We start from the raw sequence: 24109 nt of genomic DNA on the forward strand, positions 1-24109 counted from the left end.
TCAGGTGGTCACGCTTACGAGTCCGGGTAGATCAGACAGAACACATTGTTGCAGTCAGTTGTCAGATTTGGACAAGAGAACTCCCATTCCAGGTCTGCTGCAGTGGATCGGTGTTTAAATAACGAGCCATCTTTCCTCTGGGAGGTGACACTGTGTATCTCTGCCTGAGTTGACATCTAGCTCTACACATTGCCAAATATCATATGAGCACGAAACCCTACACTGGCTAGGACGGAATAATTCAAATCAATAATTCAATTCAACCCATCCAGCAAACATGCCAAAATATGCTTTAAAAAAAGCTAGCAATCAGCATTAGCTGTCTTCCAATCAGCATGTATAGAGCCTGGAGTGTTTCCTGCTCAGATCACATGGTCAGAAAACCCCACCCCCCTGGCCCTAACAGAGCTCCTAACTAACCATTCCCCTGGTGGCACTAGCCCATGATAAAATCATTCACAGTGATACTTAAAACAGTTTGATTCAAGAAACAAGTTGTTTCATCTAACACAGGTGTCAAACTCGGTCCACGGAGGGCCATGTGCTGCGTGTTTTCACTCCCCCCGCTGTACTTGATGGATCAAGTCAAGTTCACTGATTAGTTAGGAACTCCCCTCACCTGGTTGTCTAGGTCTCAATTGAACACATATTGAAAGCAAATAACAAAAAACAGGAGACACTCGGCTCTCCATGAAATGCATTTGATACCTGTGATCTACAGGACAAGACATGTCCAAGCAGCAGGAATGCATAATTCAAGATATTGTATTGATCCTCGCTATATGAGCCACGTTACGATTCCCACTTCGTGGGTTTACCCAATCGGTGCGATGCGTAGGGCGTTTGCCTTTCATGCCAGCGACATGGGTTTGCTTTTCCGAACCCACCTTTTGCTGCATTGATGTAAGAAGGGAAATGGTGGGCATGAGTCATAGGGAGGCACAGCCCCGACTGTACGTGTGAGGGGGTTGAGTATTTAAAGCAGGATTACTTGCTTTCCTGTTTGGAGGGGACAGTGTATATATATATATACCTTACAATTCCCACCAAGTGAGTTGACCCTATTGGCGTGATGTGTACGGTGTTTACCTGTCATGCCAGCGATGTGGGTTCGCTTCCTTCCTCCACTATGGCTACATTATTTGATGAGCAACCAGTGATTTTCATGTATTTTGGGGATGACAATTAGGCCACTGTTGCCATTTCAAAATAGCGCTCCAGAATTTGACTCCTTTGTTCAATAGATTCATTTGCTTATATCTTTCTTTGTGTACTCACATCACATAGGCTAATTATTTAGGGAAAATTCACCATCTGAGGAAGTGGAAACCCAACTCATTAACAAGATCGCTAAATATAATATGCTCCTCATTAGCTGTGTAATTAATTAATCTAGCAGTAAATTGAATGGGTGGCGCAGTAGTCTGTCGCAGCCGGCCGCGACCGGGAGACTCATGGGGCAGCGCACAATTGGCCCAGCGCCGTCCGGGTTAGGGAAGGGTTTGGCCGGCAGAGACGTTCTTGTCCCATAGCGCACTAGCGGCTCCTGTGGCGGACCAGGCGCGCTGACAATGCACGCTGACACGGTCGGCAGGTGTACGGTGTTTCCTCCAACACGTTGGTGTGGCTGGATTCCGGACTAAGCGGACATTGTGTCAAGAAGCAGTGCGGCTTGGCTGGGCTGGGTTGTGTTTCGGAGGACACACGGCTCTCAACCTTCGCCTCTCCAGAGTCCGTAAGGGAGTTGCAGCGAGTTGCAGCGATGGGACAAGACTGTAACTACCAATTAGATACAAAATTTGGGAGAAAAAGGGGTAAAAAAAACACGAAATAAAAAAAGTTAATTTTATTTAAAAAATTAAGATTTTAGGGGGTAGATCAGCTTTAATATTGCAGATAGATTGTAGCTTCCATCAATGTAATTGTCTGCATCACGTCCAATCCCCATGTATTTTGTTGCTTATATATATATATATATATATATATATATATATATATATATATATATATACACAGTGCCTTGCGAAAGTATTCGGCCCCCTTGAACTTTGCGACCTTTTGCCACATTTCAGGCTTCAAACATAAAGATATAAAACTGTATTTTTTTGTGAAGAATCAACAACAAGTGGGACACAATCATGAAGTGGAACGACATTTATTGGATATTTCAAACTTTTTTAACAAATCAAAAACTGAAAAATTGGGCGTGCAAAATTATTCAGCCCCCTTAAGTTAATACTTTGTAGCGCCACCTTTTGCTGCGATTACAGCTGTAAGTCGCTTGGGGTATGTCTCTATCAGTTTTGCACATCGAGAGACTGAATTTTTTCCCCATTCCTCCTTGCAAAACAGCTCGAGCTCAATGAGGTTGGATGGAGAGCATTTGTGAACAGCAGTTTTCAGTTCTTTCCACAGATTCTCGATTGGATTCAGGTCTGGACTTTGACTTGGCCATTCTAACACCTGGATATGTTTATTTTTGAACCATTCCATTGTAGATTTTGCTTTATGTTTTGGATCATTGTCTTGTTGGAAGACAAATCTCCGTCCCAGTCTCAGGTCTTTTGCAGACTCCATCAGGTTTTCTTCCAGAATGGTCCTGTATTTGGCTCCATCCATCTTCCCATCAATTTTAACCATCTTCCCTGTCCCTGCTGAAGAAAAGCAGGCCCAAACCATGATGCTGCCACCACCATGTTTGACAGTGGGGATGGTGTGTTCAGGGTGATGAGCTGTGTTGCTTTTACGCCAAACATAACGTTTTGCATTGTTGCCAAAAATTTCAATTTTGGTTTCATCTGACCAGAGCACCTTCTTCCACATGTTTGGTGTGTCTCCCAGGTGGCTTTCGGCAAACTTTAAACAACACTTTTTATGGATATCTTTAAGAAATGGCTTTCTTCTTGCCACTCTTCCATAAAGGCCAGATTTGTGCAATATACGACTGATTGTTGTCCTATGGACAGAGTCTCCCACCTCAGCTGTAGATCTCTGCAGTTCATCCAGAGTGATCATGGGCCTCTTGGCTCCATCTCTGATCAGTCTTCTCCTTGAATGAGCTGAAAGTTTAGAGGGACGGCCAGGTCTTGGTAGATTTGCAGTGGTCTGATACTCCTTCCATTTCAATATTATCGCTTGCACAGTGCTCCTTGGGATGTTTAAAGCTTGGGAAATCTTTTTGTATCCAAATCCGGCTTTAAACTTCTTCCCAAAAGTATCTCGGACCTGCATGGTGTGTTCCTTGTTCTTCATGATGCTCTCTGCGCTTTTAACGGACCTCTGAGACTATCACAGTGCAGGTGCATTTATACGGAGACTTGATTACACACAGGTGGATTGTATTTATCATCATTAGTCATTTAGGTCAACATTGGATCATTCAGAGATCCTCACTGAACTTCTGGAGAGAGTTTGCTGCACTGAAAGTAAAGGGGCTGAATAATTTTGCACGCCCAATTTTCCAGTTTTTGATTTGTTAAAATGTTTGAAATATCCAATAAATGTCGTTCCACTTCATGATTGTGTCCCACTTGTTGTTGATTCTTCACAAAAAAATAAAGTTTTATATCTTTATGTTTGAAGCCTGAAATGTGGTCAAAAGGTCGCAAAGTTCAAGGGGGCCGAATACTTTCGCAAGGCACTGTATATACACACACACACTACCATTCAAAAGTTTGGGGTCTCGTAGAAATGTCCTTGTTTTTGAAAGAAAAGCACATTTTTGGCCCATTAAAATAACATCAAATTTATCAGAAATACAGTGTAGACATTGTTAATGTTAATGACTATTGTAGCTGGAAACGGCTGATTTTTAATGGAATATCTACATAGGCGTACAGAAGCCCATTATCAGCAAACATCACTCCTGTGTTCCAATGGCACGTTGTGTTAGCTAATCCAAGTTGATATTTAAAAAAACCGAATTGATCATTAGAAAATCATTTTGCAATTATGTTAGCACAGCTGAAAACTGTTGTCCTGATTGAAGAAGCAATAAAACGCCTCACAAGTCCTCAGCTGGCAGCTTCATTAAATAGTATCCGCAAAACACCTGTCTCAACGTCAACAGAAAAGAGGCGACTCCGGGATGCTGGCCTTCTAGGCAGAGTTGCAAAGAAAAAGCCATATCTCAGACTGCTCAGTTGGGCCTCCCACTCCTCTTTCTGTTCTGGTGAGAGACAGTTTGCGCTGTTCTGTGAAGGGAGTAGTACACAGCTGGAATTGTGATACAGTGAATTATAAGTGAAATAATCTGTCTGTAAACAATTATCGGAAAAATTACTTGTGTCATGTACAAAGTAGATGTCCTCGCTGACTTGCCAAACCTATAGTTTGTTAACAAGAAATTGTGGATATGGTTGAAAAACGAGTTTTAATGACTCCAACCTAAGTGTATGTAAACTTCCGATTTCAACTATATATATAAAACATTCTATTGGTTGGAAGAGTTTTGTATAATAATTTAAATTGAAAAATGCTAAGTTTTGAATCCGGCGTTGTCTTGCATAACAGTTCATAAACAACGTGCCATAGAATCAGTACATCAAAAATCTATTTTGCCATCTATATGGCACAGCTTTCAAATGGTTGGTCCTTAAATGAAACGGCTTTGTTTAAAATGTCATTTTTTTATTTGACCTTTATTTAACTAGGTAAGTCAGTTCAGAACAAATTCTTATTTACAATGACAGCCTACACCAGCCAAACCTGGACGACGCTGGACCAATTGTGCACCGCCCTACGGGACTCCCAATCACGGCCGGTTGTGATACAGAAAGCTGAGGCCCTCCTCACTTCAACGGTTACAAATCCCAAAAAACTGAACATTTTGAGTGAGCCGATAGAATTTGCAGCTCGTACCAATGCAACCAATTAAGAATTGTACTCTCACAGTCAAGTCAAAGGGTCGCAAAATGTGACTAAATGGTCGCAGTCTGGAGCTCTGCCTAATAATAGCATATCATTTCATTTCTCCTGACCACATGACCAGGAAAAAAACACCAGTTTCTATAGTTCACATGCATTTACCCAGAATGGCTACCACAATGTCATCTTTCAGGATCTCTATGGAGCCCCGAGACAGGAAGTAAAGTGCGGTGAGGACGTCTCCGCTGTGGACCAGGGTGTCCCCTGGGGGGGCGTGGGTGGTCTGGAAGCGCATGGCCAGGGCTCTCAGGCAGCCCTTGGTGGCTCCGTGGAAGGCCTTACAGCTCTCCAACAGAGCCTGGTTGAGGTGGAGGCAGATATCTGCCTGCAGACACTCAGGGAAGCCTTTTAACACCTAGAGTATTTGTAGAAAAATTAAACAATTATAGAACGCAACCACCGTGGGTTCACCTCAGGAGTAAGAAAACAGTGTTTCACATGTACAGTATGTTGTCATTGTTATTATCACCCTTCTCAAATGGTTAGTATTTCAATATGTTTTTATGTCCTGGAATTTAAAATAGGCTATCGGTTTTGACAAAAACAATAGCAGAATATACTTACCTCTTCAATACATGCAAATTATTCTGGGCTAAACTATTCCCCTGTTTCCCCACAACAGTGTTTCAGTGATGCAAATGCAAATACTATAAAACACAGGCAGTTAGGACCTTTTTCACAATGAAAGATGCAGTAAGTTGTCCGAAGTTTTTCTACAGTATGCTGTACTTGAAAAATAAAAAGCATGATTGTATCCTTCAAGCAAGCTCATGCATCCACATGCAGACGTTTTAGTATTATTATTATTATTTTTTTTTGTCTGTATATCGTTGTGTTTGTGTGACTGTCCTTGTCTATCAGTGTTTTGACCCCAGGAAGAGTAGCTGTTGCTTCTGTAAAAGCTAATGGGGACACAAATAAAGCCAATCTGTGACATATGCCCTTGGCCTCAGCTCAAAGCACTCGGGTAATTGTAATCTGGCATGCATGTGGAAGCTCAGCGTTGGGCTGTTGCTACACAGGAGATGGTATGGAAACTCAAAACACCTCACTCAAAAACTGAATAGAAAAGTGATGATGATGGATTATGGTGTTGATGGTTGTCTACTGTCTACACATGGGCAAGTATGATATATTTTGCGAGATTTAAAAGCCAAACAAAAATGTAAAGCAATTAAACTTAACATGGAAATGGTTACAATTCATACTTTCACATATGTACCTCCTGCTCTTACCAGCGTAGATGTTATTCCATTTGAAAAGCAGAAATGAAAAAAAGTAGTTTTAAAAAAAAACATTTTGCATGAGGTTCACATTGCAGGAAAGAGGATTGAACTATGTCGGTATGATTGAATTGAGGTTTTTCTGTTTACCGTGTTCATGTCGATGCCATTCGTGTAGGTCCAGGAGTGTTGGAAATACTCCTCCAGCCGCTGCTTTAGCGGGTTGGGGATCTGGTGGAAGCGGATGAACTCTCGAACCCGGAGCATCTGGGTGTGGTACCTGGCCGTGCCCGAGTACAGCCGCTGGATGATAGCTGACACGTTACCGAAGATGCTGGCATACATGAGGGCTGCACAACACACAGACAAAAGTAAAAAGTCACCAGTCCTTTGTGCTATCTATAAGCACAATGAATCTTGTGAATGTTAGTTCATTCTAAACATTCCGAGCAGCTAAGTAAAAGGAAATAGGAAGTATCAGACTCACAGCCGATCAGCATGACACAGATAGAGAAGATCTTTTCTGAGTTGGTATTTGGGGAGACATTCCCAAAGCCCACGCTGGTTAGACTGCTGAAAGTGAAGTAAAGTGCGGTGACGTATTTGTCCTTGATGGAGGGCCCAGAGTTAGGGTCACTGAAGTTATACCTCTTGCCAATGGATACCCCAAGATTGTCGAGCCAACCAATGTTGTGCTCCAGGTAAGGCTTTTCCACATTGCCAATGGCGTACCATATGCAAGCTAGCCAGTGAGCGATGAGTGCAAAGATGCACATGAGTAGGATGAGTACAGCCGCTCCGTACTCAGAGTAACGGTCCAGTTTCCGGGCAACACGCACCAATCGCAGAAGTCGGGCTGTCTTCAATAGGCCAATCAGAGTGGTGGTCTAAAGAGACAAGAGATGGTGCATAATTAGCAAGGTCTCCAGTAATAAGTGACATGATCAGATGTTGTGAAACATGTTCCTTGCCAAATATGAATAATACATTTTATGCAAAGTTGGTAGTGATTTACTGTATTTGATATCACAAAGGTGCATTGGAAATATATTTCAGGGCTCAGCCATTACCAACAGATTGACCAAAAAAGAGTCAACGTCACTTCATCAACATTAGTAGTGAGTTTTCTCTAGACTCCACTCAACAGTACAATTAAAAGATTCTTAATCTTGCCGACTTTCTATGTAATGGCTCTGGTCAATGTCGTACTAACATGGAACTGTGAAACAAAGAGCACGCAGATAAAATCTGCTATATTGATGTCTGGGCAGGAGGAAAGTAACACAATGAACGAGTCCCAGGGAGGTGGCTGCTCGCTCTGTCTCATCAACAATGGCTCTAGCAACATTTTACAATTGTCACCTCCAAGGAGATCATTTATTTTCCTGACAATTATAATATGGCCCTGGAAAGTGAGGCTAGTAGCTGCGTTTGGTTATTTTCAGAGGCTCTTTAACAGATGAAACTGACAGTGATTCTTATGTACAGTACCAGTCAAAAGGGTGGACAGACTTACTCATTCAAGGGTTTTTATTTTTACTATTTTCTACATTGTATAATAATAGTGAAAACATAAACTATTAAATAACACAATATACAGTTGAAGTCGGAAGTTTAAATACTCGGCCTTGTCTCAGGAGTCATTAAAACTCGTTTTTCAACCACTCCCCACATTTCTTGTTAACAAACTATAGTTTTGGCAAGTCAGTTAGGACATCTACTTTGTGCATGACACAAGTCAATTTTCCAACAATTGTTGAGACAGATTATTTCACATATAATTCACTGTATCACAATTCCAGTGGGTCAGAAGTTTACATACACTAAGTTGACTGTGCCTTTAAACAGCTTGGAATATTCCAGAAAATTGTCATGGCTTTAGAAGCTTCGGATAGGCTAATTGACATCATTTGAGTCAATAGGAGGTGTACCTGTGGATGTATTTCATGGCCTACCTTCAAACTCAGTGCTTATTGGCTTGACATCATGGGAAAATCAAAAGAAATCAGCCAAAACCTCAGATTTTTTTTGAGACCTCCATAAGTCTGGTTCATCCTTGGGAGCAATTTCCAAAAGACTGAATGTACCACGTTCATCTGTACAAACAATAGTACACAAGTATGAACACCATGGGACCACGCAGCAATCATACCGCTCAGGAAGGAGATGCATTCTGTCTCCTAGAGATGAACCAACTTTGGTGCGAAAAGTGCAAATCAATCCGAGAACAACAGCAAAGGACCTTGTGAAGATGCTGGAGGAAAGAGGTACAAAAGTATCTATATCCACAGTAAAACGAGGCCTATATCAACATAGCGTTGAAAGGCCGCTCAGCAAGGAAGAAGCCATTGCTCCAAAACCGCCATAAAAAGCCAGACTATGCTTTTCAACTGCACATGGGAACGAAGATCGTACTTTTTGGAGAAATGTCCTCTGGTCTGATGAAACAAAAATAGAACTGTTGGGCCATAATGACCATCGTTATGTTTGGAAGTAAACGGGGGAGGCCTGCAAGTCGAAGAATACCATCCCAACCGTGAAGCTCGGGGGTGGCAGCATCATGGTGTGGGGGTGCTTTGCTGCAGGAGGGACTGCACTTCTCAAAATTGATGGCATCATGAGGCAGGAAGATGATGTGGATATATTAAAGCAACATTTCAAGACATCAGTTAAAGCTTGGTCACAAATGGACAAGGACCCCAAGCATACTACCAAACTTTGTGGCAAAATGGTTTAAGGATAACAAAGTCAAGGTATTGCAGTGGCCATCACAAAGCCCTGACCTCAATCCTATAGACAATTTGTGGGCAGAACTGAAAAAGCTTGTGTGAGCAAGCTTGACTCAGTTACACCAGCTCTGTCAGGAGGAATGGGCCAAAATTCACCCAACTTATTGTGGGAAGCTTGTAGAAGGCTGCCCAAAACGTTTGACCCAAGTTAAATAATTTATGCTACCAAATACTAATTGAGTGTATGTAAACTTCTGACCCACTGGGAATGTGATGAAAGAAAGAAAAGCTGAAATAAATCATTCTTTCTACTATTATTCTGACATTTCACATTCTTAAAATAAAGTGGTGATCCGGGTTGGTAACCCTCTATACTCGGCCTTGTCTCAGGATGGTAAGTTGGTGGTTGAAGATATCCCTCTAGTGGTGTGGGGGCTGTGCTTTGGCAAAGTGGGTGGAGTTATATCCTGCCTGTTTGGCCCTGTCCGGGGGTATCGTCGGACAGGACCACAGTGTCTCCCGACCCCTCCTGTCGCAGCCTCCAGTATTTATGCTGCAGTAGTTTATGTCGGGGGGCTAGGGTCAGTCTGTTATATCTGGAATATTTCTCCTGTCTTATCCGGTGTCCTGTGTGAATTTAAGTATGCTCTCTCTAATTCTTTCTTTCTCGGAGGACCTGAGCCCTAGGACCATGCCTCAGTACTACCTGGCCTGATGACTCCTTGCTGTCCTCAATCCACCTGGCCGTGCTGCTGCTCCAGTTTCAACTGTTCTGCCTGTGGCTATGGAACCCTGACCTGTTCACCGGATGTGCTACCTGTCCCAGACCTGCTGTTTTCAACTCTCTAGAGACAGCAGGAGCAGTAGAGATACTCTGAATGATCGGCTATGAAAAGCCAACTGACATTTACTCCAGAGGTGCTGACCTGTTGCACCCTCGACAACCACTGTGATTATTATTATTTGACCCTGCTGGTCATCTGTGAACATTTGTACATCTTGGCCATATTCTGTTATAATCTCCATCCGGGCACAGCCAGAAGAGGACTGGCCACCCCTCATAGAGTGGTTTCTCTCTAGGTTTCTGCCTAGTTTCTGGCCTTTCTAGGGAGTTTTTTCTAGCCACCTACACCTGCATGGTTGCTGTTTGGTGTTTTAGGCTGGGTTTCTGTATAGCACTTTGACATCAGCTGATGTAAGAAGGGCGTTATAAATACATTTTATTGATTGATTGATTGATCCTAACTGACCTAAAATAGGGAATTTTTACTAGGATTAAATGTCAGGAATTATGAAAAACTGAGTTTAAATATATTTGGCTATGGTGTATGTAAACTTCCGACTTCAACTGTATAGAACCATGTAGAAACCAAAAAAGTGCTAAAGAAATCAAAATATATTTGAGAGTCTTCTAAGTAGCCACCCTTTGCCTTGATGACAGCTTTGCACACTCTTGGCATTCTCTCAACCAGCTTCATGAGGTAGTCACCTGCAATGCATTTCAATGAACAGGTATGCCTTGTTAAACGTTCGTTTGTGGAATTTCTTCTCTTCTTAATGCGTTTGAGCCAATCAGTTGTGTTGTGACAAGGTATGGGTGGTGTTATACAGAAGTCCATAATATTTTCAGAACAGCTCAAATAAGCAAAGAGAAACAACATTCCCATCATTACTTTAAGACATGAAGGTCAGTCAATCTGGAAAATTTCAAGAACTTTGAACATTTCTTCAAGTGCTGTCGCAAAAACCATCAAGCGCTATGATGAAACTGCCTCTCATGAGGACCGCCACGGGAAAGGAAGACCCAGACTTACCTCTGCTGCAGAGGACAAGTTCATTAGAGTTACCAGCCTCAGAAATTGCAGCCCAAATAAATGCTTCACAGAGTTCAAGTAACAGACATCTCAACATCAACTGTCCAGAGGAGACAATGTGAATTAGGCCTTCTTGGTCGATTTGCTGCAAAGAAACCATTACTAAAGGATACCAATAATAAGAAGAGATTTTCTTGGGCCAAGATATATGAGCAATGGACATTCGACCAAAGGAAACCTGTTCTTTGGTCTAATGAGTCCAAATTCAAGATTTTTGGTTCCAACCACTGTGTCTTTGCTAGAAGCAGAGTAGGTGAACGGATGATCTCCGCATGTGTGGTTCCCACCGTGACGCATGGAGGAGGAGGTGTGATGGTGCTTTTCTGGTGACACTGTCTGTGATTTATTTAGAATTCAAGGCACACTTAACCAGCATGGCTACCACAGCATTCTGCAGTGATACGCCATCCTATCTGGTTTGCACTTAATGTGACTATCGTTTATTTTTCAACAGGACACTAACCCAACACACCTCCAGGCTGTGTAAGGGCTATTTGACCAAGAAGGAGAGTGATGGAGTGCTGCATCAGATGACCTGGCCTCCACAATCACCTGACCTCAACCCAATTAAGATGGTTAGGGATGAGTAGAAACACAGAGTGATGGAAAGGCAGCCAACAAGTGCTCAGCATATGCGGGAACTCTTTCAAGACTGTTGGAAAAGCATTCCAGGTGAAGCTGGTTGAGAGAATGCCAAGAGTGTGCAAAGCTGTCAAAGGTAAAGGGTGGCTACTTTGAAGAATATAAAATAGAATTAATACATTTATGGTTACTACATGATTCCATATGTGTTATTTCATAGTTTTGATGTCTTCACTATTATTCTATGATGTAGAAAATTGTCAAGTGTGTGTCCAAGTGTTTGACTAGTGCTCTATGTGTGGCTGAGCCCGTGGTGTGGCTGAGGGAGTATGTCTGCTGAATGGCCTTAGATTTCAGAGTTGAAGCTGCAGTGAGACATGGCTACAGGGCAATATGTGAAACAGGTACAATTGAAAACATTGATAATTTCCTCCAATTCTATGCATTTTGCCATGTTCTTTTGCTGAAACTTAATACCAAAATGTTTTTGGAATTTTCAGTTCCACTCACTGTCTAACTGATTATATTATTTAAAATGACATTGGTCCATTATCTTTTCTACATACTATACATCTGTTTTTTACACTGAAAGCTTTTTGGCCAGTAGACTATCTTACCAATCTACATTTTATTTATCTGACATGGGCTAATTTCATGACTTCGAAAGGGGTGTAGCCCGCAAGCCGCCAGTTGCCCATCCCCGATCTAGCTCCACATAGGGCTTATATAATCAACGTGGTCTGAGTTAACGTTAACTAGCACTAGGGGAGGGGGTAAGGTTAGGTTTAAGGTTAAGGAGTTAGGTTAAAGGGTTAAAGTTAGGGTTAGGGGGAAGGGTTAGGGGAAAAGATAGCTAACATGCTAAGTAGTTGCAAAGTAGCTATTTAAGTAGTAAGTAGCCGAGTTGAAAATTTGTTTTCAAATGCTAAAGTTGTCTGTGATGAGATTCAAACGTGCAACCTTTGGTTTGCTATAGACCCATCCATCCACCCTCCTTTTGCCTTAAGTAACCTTCTATCTTATGTAACCACATAACATATAATATTAATTTGAGTGTCCTGGATTTAAGTTGACTATGTTACGTCTAATCTACAAGACCACTCTGATGTAATAGCACAACAAGTCCTTTACCAACATAAAATAGACTCCATATTAACATGCCCTCTAAAGCCCAATTGTAATAACTCGTCAAGGAGTGCAAGTCAGGCCAAAACACACAATGCAACATGCAACAATATCAAAGATTTGACTGAGTTACAGTTCATATGAGGAAATCAGTCAATTCAAATAAATGAATTAGGCCCTTGTATATAGATGTCACATGACTGGGCAGGGGCGCAGCCATGGGTGGGCCTGGGAGGGCATCGGCCCACCCACTAGGGAGCCAGGCCCAGCCAATCAGAATGAGGTTTCCCCCACAAAAGGGCTTTATTACAGAGATAAATACTCCACAGATTCATCAGCTTTCTGGGTGGCTGGTCTCAGACGATCCCGCAGGTGAAGAAGCTGGATTGTGGAGGTCCTGGGCTGTTGTGTTTAAACGTGGTCTGAGGTTGTGGAGCCAGTTGGACGTACTGCCAAATTCTCTAAAGGGACATTATCTTTAATAAATTAGCAAAACATTCTAAAAACCTGTTTTAACTTTGTCATTATGGGCTATTTACGTAACAAAATGTGGAATTAGTGAAGGGCTCTGAATACTTTCCGAATGCACGGTGTGTGGATATATATACATTACCATTCAAAAGTTTGGGGTCACTTAGAAATGTCCTTGTTTTTGAATGAAAAGCTTATTTTTATTGTCCATTAAAATAACATCGAATTGATCAGAAATACAGTGTAGACATTGTTAATGTTGTAAATGACTATTGTAGCTGGAAACGGCAGATTTTATATGAAATATCTACATAGGCGTCCAGAGGCCCATTATCAAAAACCATCACTCTGTGTTCCAATCGAACATTGTGTTAGCTAATACAAGTTTATAATTTTAAAAGGCTAATTGATCATTAGAAAACCCTTTTTGCAATTGTTAGCACAGCTGCAAACTGTTGTCCTGATTAAAGAAGCAATAAAACTGGCCTTCTTTAGACTAGTTGAGTATCTGGAGCATCAGAATTTGTGGGTTTGATTGCAGGCTCAAAATGGCCAGAAACAAAGAACTTTCTTCTGAAACACATCAGTCTATTCTTGTTCTGAGAAATGGCTATTCCATGTGAGAAATGGCCAAGAAACTGAAGATCTGGTACAACGCTGTGTACTACTGCCTTCACAGAACAGCGCAAACTGGCTTTAACCAGAATAGAAAGAGAAATGGGAGGCCTCGGTGCACAACAAAGCAAGAGGACAAGTACATTATAGTGTCTAGTTTGAGAAAGAGACGCCTCATAAGATCTCAACTATCAGCTTCATTAAATAGTACCCACAAAACACCAGTCTCAACGTCAAGAGTGAAGAGGCGACTCCGGGATGAGAGTTCCTCTGTCCAGTGTCTGTGTTATTTTGCCGATCTTAACCTTTTCTTTTTATTGGCCAGTCTGAGATATGACTTTTTCTTTGCAACTCTGCCTAGAATGCCAGCATCCCGGAGTCGCCTCTTGATTGTTGACATTGAGACTGGTGTTTTGCGGGTACTAGTTTTTAGAGATGTCTGTACTTTACTTTACTATTTATGTGTTTGAGTACTTTTACTTTTACTACATTCCAAAAGAAAATATTGTACTTTTTACTCCATACATTTCCACTGACAACCCAAAGTACTCGTTACATTTTGAATGCTTAGCAGAACAGAAAAATTGTGAAATTCACACACTTCATCAAGAGAACATGTAGTCATCCCTTCTGCTTATGTTCTGGCGGACTCACCAAACACAAATGCACCTTTTGTAAATAATGTCTGAGTGTTGGAGTGTGCCCCTGGCTTTCCATACATTTTTGAAACAAGAAAATGTTGCTGTCTGCTTTGCTTCATATAAGACATGTGAAATTATTTATACTTTTACTTTTGATAATTAAGTATATTTTAGCAATTACATTTACTTAAAGTATATTTAAAACCAAATACTTTCGCTCAAGTAGTATTTTACTGGGTGACTTTCACTTTTACTTGAGTAACTTTCTATTAAAAGGTATCTATACTTTTACTCAAGTATGACAATTGGGTATGTTTTCCACCACTGCATATTGACATGGTATAAGTTATGGCAAAATGTGTATAAAAGCAGGAAATTAGCTTTAAACTGCAAAAATAATATCCACCTCATGCCAAAATGAATAGAATTATCTGTAAGATTGCAACTTTTTTCTCTCTGCCCCATGGCAAAATGTATAGAATTGCATTATATTTCTTATAAAATTGTTAAATTTACTCTACGCCCGATGACAAAATGTGTAGAATAGCTATGTCACAATGGGACGCTGGACTACTGCGTCTCAGCTGTGGACTATGATTTACGCTTAAGCAGCTAAAGCATGAGAGAGACCTTCAACACAGCGCGGGAGCCTGCTGGCTTGGTTATGAAGCTCCCTGATCATTCTGTTAGACACCAACTGTGCTTCGAAAGGGCAAAGATGTGAATCCATTAACACTTGCAGGTTGTGATAAAATAGCTCAATAAAGCAAACGGATAAAAATGGTCACCAATTACCCCTAAACACAGGCTGTAGGTCTACTGAACCACCTGTTTCATAGGCATGGTGCAGTTTCATCCAACACATACAGTACATGAAAACATCTGCTTCTTTAGATCAGGAAAAAAAAATGTACATTTTGAAAGGAAAAAGTGAGACAAACCTTGGTAGCATAGAAGACAATGGGGCTAAACTGAACATTGAACGATTTTGTATTACATTAAATTGTGACATGCTGAAATTAAACAATGACTCGGCACCGTTTTTTATTTAGATCTGTTGTCAATATTCACTGACTGACTTATATATATATATATATACACTTAACCTTTATTTAAATAGGCAAGTCAGTTAAGAACAAATTCTTATTTACAATGACGGCCTACCCCGGCCAAAACCTAACCCAGACGACGCTGGGCCAATTGTGCACCGCCCTATGGGACTCCCAATACCGGCCGGTTGTGATACAGTCTGGAATCGAACCAGGATCTGTAGTGACACCTCTAGCACTGAAATGCAGTGCCTTAGACCGCTGCACCACTCGGGAGCTGACTCAGTAGTAGAGGTGGAATAGGTGATTATGTTTTAGAAATTAATCGCAAGCTGACTCTCTCTCTCGTGTTCTGGTGAACCCATAGAAATAAGACTAAATAGAACGGGCTTGGAACCTCTAACACTAGAAATTTGACTGGTAAACTCATAGGTACATGAATGTTTGAATGTTCATTCAAATTATGTTAAGTGATGTGGCTCATGCAATGGAATGCATTTTTTGTAATGTCATTTGAGTTGATTCAACCCATGTTAAAAAAAACAAGGTTAAGACAATATAATAATTCCATGCGTAAGCGTTAGAAAATAATTAACTAGCAACGCTGGTCTCATGAATTGCAAAGGGTTAGGGGAGATTAGAACCTCGTTGTCTTAACATTGTAATCTTCAACCTAGGATTCAACAAATCACAGCACAGATTGATGGGTACACTTCCTGCTTTTACTTTCTGCTTTGCTCCAATGGGTAGACTCACATGGCCACCAATCCACCCATTATGCCATCATTGACTCGAATGGGAACGCCTGTTCTATTCATTGTTATTTCTATGGGTGTGCCAACACAGCATGATAAAGCACTGAAAGGATATTCCCTCATTAACAAACAAGCAAACATGCCGGCCTGCCCAGGGCTGGATTAATGCAGGGGCTTACAGGGAAGCCCCTGGACCAAAGCCCACAGGAGCCCACTCTCAATGTTCAAAGTACACCAGAAAGCATAATTTAGCCACAGAGAATCAATAGTTTCAAAAAACAACTGTGAATTAAGTTTTTATCACAATCACATACATGTAACTGCTAAAATAAAGGAAACACCAACATAATGTGTTTTAATCGGGTGTTGAGCCACTATGAGCTGCCAGAACAGTTTCAATGTGCCTTGGCACAGACTCTACAAGTGGACCTAAACCATGGCAGGAAAATGCACCCCCACACCATAACATATACATGTATCCCTCATTTACTTATTTATTTTATTTTGGCAGTTACCAGTATGCCTACCGTCAGTAAGGCAGCAGTTTGGGCAGAATGCCAGCCAAATATAGAACAGCTTGTTGCGTTGTGGCCATAGACATATCATCCATAGAAGGGTTTTGGAACTTCTTACCCTGGCATTTTGTTAAACTCATGGGTACACCACAGTAGCAATGGCTGCCATTCCTGACTTGAATAGGATCTGCTATAAGTGGACTATATTTCTATGGTTAGTTTCAGCTGTCAGTTTTCCTTTTAAAAATGTCTAAATACATTAACATTTTAGTAATTTAACAGACACTCTTATCTAGAGGGATTTGCTGGGACAACGTCAGATTATCACCTAGTCGACTCAGGAATTCGATCCAACGACCTTTTGGTTATTGGCCCAACACTTAACCTCTAGGCTACAATCACCAGAAAAAAAGTACAGTTTGAAAAGCAAATGCCTACTGCTGAAAAGAGAAGACTAATCTGTCCGTAGAACCAATAACAGAACAAAAGTCCTCAAAACAACTCCCAATTTTGAGCGAACAACAGCACTGTTTTTTAAAGTAGCTCATCTTGAGATAAGCTATTGCCACGAGGAGTGCAGTGACCATCACCGGTGAGTAGCCTATGGCTTCATCTTCATCATTGGGTGAGTCAGTGTGGCCCTGAAAAGTTTATTTAGTAGCTTACGTATGTATATACAGTGCAGTCGGAAACTATTCAGACCCCTTGACCTTTTCCACATTTTGTTACGTTACAGCCTTATTCTAAAATGTATTAAATTGTTTTTCCCCCACGCACAATACCCCATAATGACAAAGCAAAAACAGGTTAGCACATTTATTTAAAAAAAGAGACTGAAATATCACATTTACATTAGTATTCAAACCCTTTACTCAGTACTCTGTTAAAGCACTTTTGGCAGAAATTACAGCTTCGAGTCTTCTTGGGTATGACGCTACAAGCGTGGCACACCTGTATTTAGGGAGTTTCTCCCATTCCTCTCTGCAGATCCTCCCAAGCTCTGTCAGGTTGGATGGGGAGCATCGCTGCACAGCTATTTTCAGGTCTCTCCAGAGATATTCGATTGGGTTCAAGTCTGGGCTCTAACTGGGCCACTCAAGGACGTTCAGAGACTTGTCCCGGAGCCACTCCTGCGTTGTCTTGGCTGTGTGTTTAGGGTCGTTGTCCTGTCTGAGGTCCTGAGCACTCTGGAGCAGGTTTTCATCAAGGATCTCTCTGTACTTGCATCCGTTCATCTTTCCCTCGATCCTGACTAGTCTCCCAGTCCCTGTCGCTGAAAAATATCCCCACAGCATGATGTTGTCACCACCATGCTTCACCGTAGGGTTGGTGCCAGGTTTTGACACTTGGCATTCAGGCCATAAAGTTAAATCTTGGTTTCATCAGACCAGAGAATCTTGTTTCTCATGGTCTGAGTCCTTCAGGTGCCTTTAGGCAAACTCCAAGCAGGCTGTTGTGCCTTTTACTAAGGAGTGGCTTCTGTCTAGCCACTACCATAAAGGCCTGATTGGTGGAGTACTGCAGTGATGGGAGAACCTTCCAGAAGGACAACCATCTCCACAGAGGAACTATGGAGATCTGTCAGTATGACCATCAGGTTCTTGGTCACCTTCCTGACCAAGGCCCTTCTCCCCGATTGCCAAGTTTGGTTGGGCAGCTAGCTCCAGGAAGAGTCTTGGTGGTTCCAAACTTCTTTAATTTAAGAAGGAAGGAGGCCAATGTGTTCTTGGGGACCTTCAATGGTGAAAACATTTTTGGTACCCTTCCCCAGATCTGTGCCTCTAAATTTCTAAAAACCTGTTTTCACTTTGTCATTATGGGGTATTGCGTGTAGGAAAAGATTGATTGTATCCATTTTAGAATAAGGCTGTAACGTAACAAAATGTGGAAAAGGGGAAGGGGTCTGAATACTTTCCGATGCACTGTCTATATACTGAACAAAAATATAAGTGCAACATGTAAAGTGCTGGTCCTCTGTTTCATGAGCTGAAATAAAAGATTCTAGAAATGTTCCATATGCACAAATAGCTTATTTCTCTCAAATGTTATGCGCAAATTTGTTTACATCCCTGTTAGTGAGCATTTCTCCTTTGCCAAGATAATCCATCCACCTGACAGATGTAGCATATCAAGAAGCTGATTAAACAGCATGATCATTACACAGGTGCATCTTGTGCTGGGGACAATAAAAGGCCACTCTAAAATGTGCCATTTTGTCTCACAACCCAATGCCACAGATGTCTGAAGTTTTGAGAGAGCATGCAATTGGCGAGTTCATTTCTCTACCATAAGCTGCCTGAAACGTCATTTTAGAGAATTTGGCAGTACATCCAACTGTCTTCACAACCGCAGACCACGTGTAATCATGCCAACCCAGGACCTTCACATCCGGCTTCTTCACCTGCAGTATCATCTGAGACCAGCCACTCGGACAGCTAATGAATCTATGGGTTTGCACAACCGTAGAATTTCTGCACAAACGTTCAGAAACCGTCTCAAGGAAGCTCATCTGCTTGCTTGTTGTCCTTACCAGGGTCTTGACCTGACTGCAGTTCGCCGTCGTAAACCTTACTTCAGTGGGCAAATGCTCACCTTTGTTGGCCAGTGGCATGCTGAAGAAGTGTGCTCTTCACGGATGAATCCCGGTTTCAACTCTACCGGGCAGATGGCACACAGCATGTATGACGTCGTGTGGGCGAGTGGCTTGCTGACGTCAACGTTGTGAACAGAGTTCCCCATGGTGGGGTTATGGGTTGGGCAGGCATAAGCTATGGACAATAAACACAATTGCATTTTATCGATGGCAATTTGAATGCACAGAGATACCATGATGAGATCCTGATGCCCATTGTCGTGCCATTCATCTGCCACCATCATCTCATGTTTCAGCATGATAATGCACGGCCCCATGTCGCAAGGATCTGTACACAATTCCTGGAAGCTGAAAATGTCCCAGTTCTTCCATGGCCTTCATACTCACAAGACAATGTCACCCATTGAGCATGTTTGTGATGCTCTGGATCGATGTGTACGACAGCGTGTTCCAGTTCCCGCCAATATCCAGCAACTTCACACAGCCATTGAAAAGGACTGGGACAACATCCCACAGGCCACAATCAATAGCCTGATCAATCAATAGCCTGATCAATGCAAAGGAGATGCTGCATGAGGAAAATGGTGGTTACACCAGATACTGAGTGGTTTTCTGATCCACGTCCCTATCTATTTTTTTGCTTTTCCACAGCCCTACCTTTATATATATTCATTCATTTATTTCCTCCTAATATTGTAAAATCTGTGTGTCCCTTCATTGGCCTGGGCTATTGTTTTAATTCAAGACCAGATCGTTTTTATTGATCTCAGTTTGTCAGTGTCAGAGTAGCCACTCATTTCATTCATTTGTGTGGTATAAGAAAGTATTCTACTAATGTCTTCTGCCATGTAAATGAAATGCATTTATAAAAAGCCACCAAAAAAATCACAAACCTCGTACAATTTTGTCCCCCATGTCTATAAATACTAAAAACGCCTCTGCTCAACAGTAGCCTGTGCCACATCGCAAATGCTACGGCTTTACTATAAAGGGGCTTCATCTTCAACCGTAAATTTACCACGCAACTTTGTGCGCAGATTTGTTTACAGAAAATTAGGGTGTGTCGGGGGTGGTGGGGGGCATACAAATCCAAAACCCTGGGGCCTATGATTGCTTAATCCTGCCCTGTGGGCCTGCCTGCCAATGGGCCTTTCACATCTGTATGTCAGCTGTGCACACAGCACTGCTGGGCTCTGCTGGCTCGCTCCTCATTTAAATGCATCATTGAAGCCATTAATCCACGTAAATGGATTTTGAAACGACGGCCATTCAAAAAAAACAAAACAACAACAACATGCAATTTAATACAGTAATCCTTTCAGGGCCGAGACAGAAAAATTCAGCCTTTAAGAAGTAGCCCACGGGCATAAGTCTGAGCTTAATAAATGGGAAAAGAGTGGAAGCACTGCTGAAGTGATATGCAATAAACCTCCCAGAGAGAAAAACACAGGGAAAGACATGCATCAGGGACGACTTACTTCATCTGATCCTGAACCGAAGATAAGCAGGTCAAAGGGGATCGCAGCCACCATGTCTATAAGGAACCAGCCTTTGAAATAGTGAATGGCGATCTTCCCTGGTTGGCTGACGACTTCCTCGTTTAGGTTCACATATGTGGTCCGGAAGTTGATAACGATGTCAACGATGAACATGATGTCCACCATGAAATCCACCACGTTCAGGGGATTGCAGGAGTATCCACACTCGCGCCTCATCTGCTCCTCGCGGTCATTGAGTAGGAAAGCAGCAGAGTAGGGTGTGAGGATGGCTGTATAGATGACCAGCAGCAGGATGAGCCAGTCCCACATAGCTTTGAAGGGACTGTAGTGGAGGATGGTGAATCTGTCCATGCGTGGAGTCTGGAGCTTGTATTCTGGAAGGACATCAGCACCCAGTGACAGTACCTGTAGTAGCAGAGAGGAGGGGACAGCAATCACCAAGAGCACTAATTTAAACAAATTCGGGCAAAAAGTTTTACTCTGTAGATTTGAGTGTCAAACATTTCTCTAAGTGGCAATATAATAATCTATCCGAGGTAGCTTTTAACTCCCTTATCTCAGTAGCTGGCTATTGCCGGAGCAATCGAGGTAATGTACCTGGCTCAAGGACTTGACAGCCGCTATGATTCAGCTGAGAGTAAGTGAGGCACAGTCCAACTCTATTAGGACAAGTCCTCTCCTCTCATTTGACAGACAGGATGATTGCCACCGTCTTGGGAAGGAATAATAGGATTCCCAATATCAAATGTGTTCCACAGAATGCCAAGTCTGGGTAACAGTCTTTTTTAGCTAACATTCCACTCCTGTCTTTGGCAAATTACAAGGAGTGGATTGTAATTGCTGAACAGCGAAGGCAACCAGGCTACAGAATCACTGCCTTTACCGTCTAACATTCCGGTAGTAAATTCACGTATATAATTTTTAGGGGTAGATCATTTTGAAAATGCAATTTGATTTAATGATAGAATTGAGCGAGGATAATCAGGTTACATATCATAGCAATAAATCTTTTGAAAATAGTAGCTTTTACAAAAGGTTTCGCAGTGCTCTGTTAATAACAATGGTAGAGATACAACAGACAGTGTCCATTGCTCAACAGCTTCTGGGTTAGCTTCTCTCCATGGTTGGACTCTGACTCTGGGGCTTATTTTGGCTATCTAATTAAGCAATAATGCCCGAGAGGGTGTGGTATATGGCCAATAGACCACGGCTAAGGGCTGTTCTTAAGCACGACGCAACGCAGAGTGCTTGGACACAGCCCTTAGCTGAGATATATTGGCCATATATCACAACCCCCCGAAGTGCTTTATTTTTATTATAAACTGGTTACCAACATAATTAGAGCAGTAAAAATAAAGATTTTGTCATTCTCGTGGTATACTGTGATGACTGTTTGATAACGCTCTCCGCAGCCGATTTGAGCAAGACCTTTATACAGGTCAACATTCACAAAGCCGCGGGGCCAGATGGATAACCAGGACGTGTACTCAAAGCATGCGCAGACCAACTGGCAAGTGTCTTCACTTACTTTTTAAAACTCTCCCTGAATGAGTCTGTAATACCTACATGTTTCAAGCAGACCAGCATAGTCCCTGTGCCCAAGGAAGCGAAGGTAACCTGCCTAAATGATTACCGCCCTGTAGCACTCACATCGGTAGCTATATGATGTGCTTTGAAAGGCTGGTCATGGCTCACATCAACGGCATCCTCCCGGATACCCTAGACCCACTCCAATTCGCATACCTCCCCAACAGATCCACAGATGACGCAATCTTAAATCCACTCCACACTGCCCTTTCCCACCTGGACAAAAGGAACACCTATGTGAGAATGCTGTTCATTGACTACAACTCAGCCTTCAACACCATAGTTCACACGAAGCTCATCACTAAGCTAAGGACTCTGGGACTAAACACCTCCCTCTGCAACTGGATCCTGGACATCCTGACGGTCCGCCTCCAGGTGGTAAGGGTAGGCAACAACACATCGGCCACGCTGATCCTCAACACCGGGGCCCCTCAGGGGTGTGTACTTAGTCCACTCCTGTACTCCCTGTTCACCGACTGCGTGGCCAAACACGACTTCAACACCATCAAGTTTGCTGACGACACAACAGCGATAGGCCTGATCACTGACAACGATGAGACAGCCTATAGGGGGAGGTCAGAGAACTGGCAGTGTGGTGCCATGACCATAACCTCTCCCTCAATGTGAGCAAGACAAAGGAGCTGATCGTGGACCACAGGAAAAGGTGGACCGGACAGGCCCCCATTAACAGGGCTGTAGTGGGGCGAGAGTTTCCACATCACCAATGAACTATCATGGTCCAAACACACCAAGACAGTCTTGAAGAGGGCACAACAAAACCTTTTCCCTTCAGGAGATTGAAAACATTTGGCATGGGTCCCCAGATCCCCAAAAAGTTATACAGCTGCACTATCAAGAGCATCCTGATCGGTTGCATCACCGCCTGGTATGGCAACTGCTCAACATCTGACCGTAAGGCGCTACAGAGGGTAGTGCGTAGGTCCCAGTACATCACTGGGGCCAAGCGTCCTGCCATCCAGGACCTATATAATAGGTGGTGTCAGAGGAAAGCCCATAAAATTGTCAGAGACTCCAGTCACCCGAGTCATAGACTGTTTTCTCTGCTACCGCACGGCAAGCAGTACCGGAGCGAAAGTGTAGGACCAAAAGGCTCCTTAATAGCTTCTACCCCCAACAATTAATCAAATGGCCACCGGAATATTTACATTGACCACCCCCCATTTGTTTTGTACACTGCTGCTACTCGCTGTTCATTATCTATGCATAGTCCCTTCACCCCTACCTCCATGTACAAATTACCTGGACTAGTCTGTACCCCTGCACACTGACTCTGTACCCCACAATTTTTGACTTTAGTTTATTTGGTAAATATTTTCTAAACTCTTCTTGAACTGCACTGTTGGTTAAGTGCTTGTAAGTAAGCATTTCACGGTAAGGTCAACACTTGTTGTATTTGGCACGTGTGACAAATAAAGTTTGATTTGATTTGATACGGTCTGATATACCATGGCTGTCAGCCAATCAGCATTCAGGGCTCAAACCACCCAGTTTATAATGTTCAGTTAGTATGTGGCTTTCCTCTCCTTTGGATCTTAATGGGCTCTGACAGGCTGCAAAGAGAGACCTTCTATCTGATGATAGTGCTGGAGAAATGATGAGGACAGAGGCCTTTGTTTTATGTTGCCTCAGTACATCTACAAGATGAATTATGGATTCTCCCATGCATCTCGACATCTACCGTATCTAATGTGAAAAACCCACCCACCGAATGGCCAATTCAAGGTAGTGCAACCCAGAGAATTCAGAGAGTTCAGTCGGATGATGGCTGTACTTATGAGTGAGAATGGCTCGTCTCTTCTATAGAATGTCATTGTCAGGAGGAGTGCTCTGTTTTCGCCTGTCAAAGAAGGTCTGGTTGTACGGGAAAGCTTGGTGCTCTACCCTACAGCCTGTGCTGACGGTTT

General features: G+C 42.5%; 1 protein-coding gene across 1 annotated transcript in view; it reads right to left on the minus strand.

Annotated features, from left to right (window-relative positions):
• LOC118386004 (potassium voltage-gated channel subfamily H member 7-like) overlaps positions 1-24109 on the minus strand; it is a 51778-nt gene that overhangs the window by 11267 nt on the left and 16402 nt on the right. Inside the window, exons 7-10 of the mRNA XM_052521986.1 lie at positions 20577-21002; positions 6637-7036; positions 6300-6499; positions 5029-5281 (exon numbers count right to left, since the gene is read on the minus strand). Of these exons, the coding sequence (XP_052377946.1) occupies positions 5029-5281; positions 6300-6499; positions 6637-7036; positions 20577-21002 (1279 nt within the window). The remainder of the gene's footprint in view (positions 1-5028; positions 5282-6299; positions 6500-6636; positions 7037-20576; positions 21003-24109) is intronic.

The sequence above is a fragment of the Oncorhynchus keta genome, chromosome 7 (assembly GCF_023373465.1).
Source record: "Oncorhynchus keta strain PuntledgeMale-10-30-2019 chromosome 7, Oket_V2, whole genome shotgun sequence".
In the NCBI taxonomy this organism is placed as follows: Eukaryota; Metazoa; Chordata; class Actinopteri; order Salmoniformes; family Salmonidae; genus Oncorhynchus; species Oncorhynchus keta.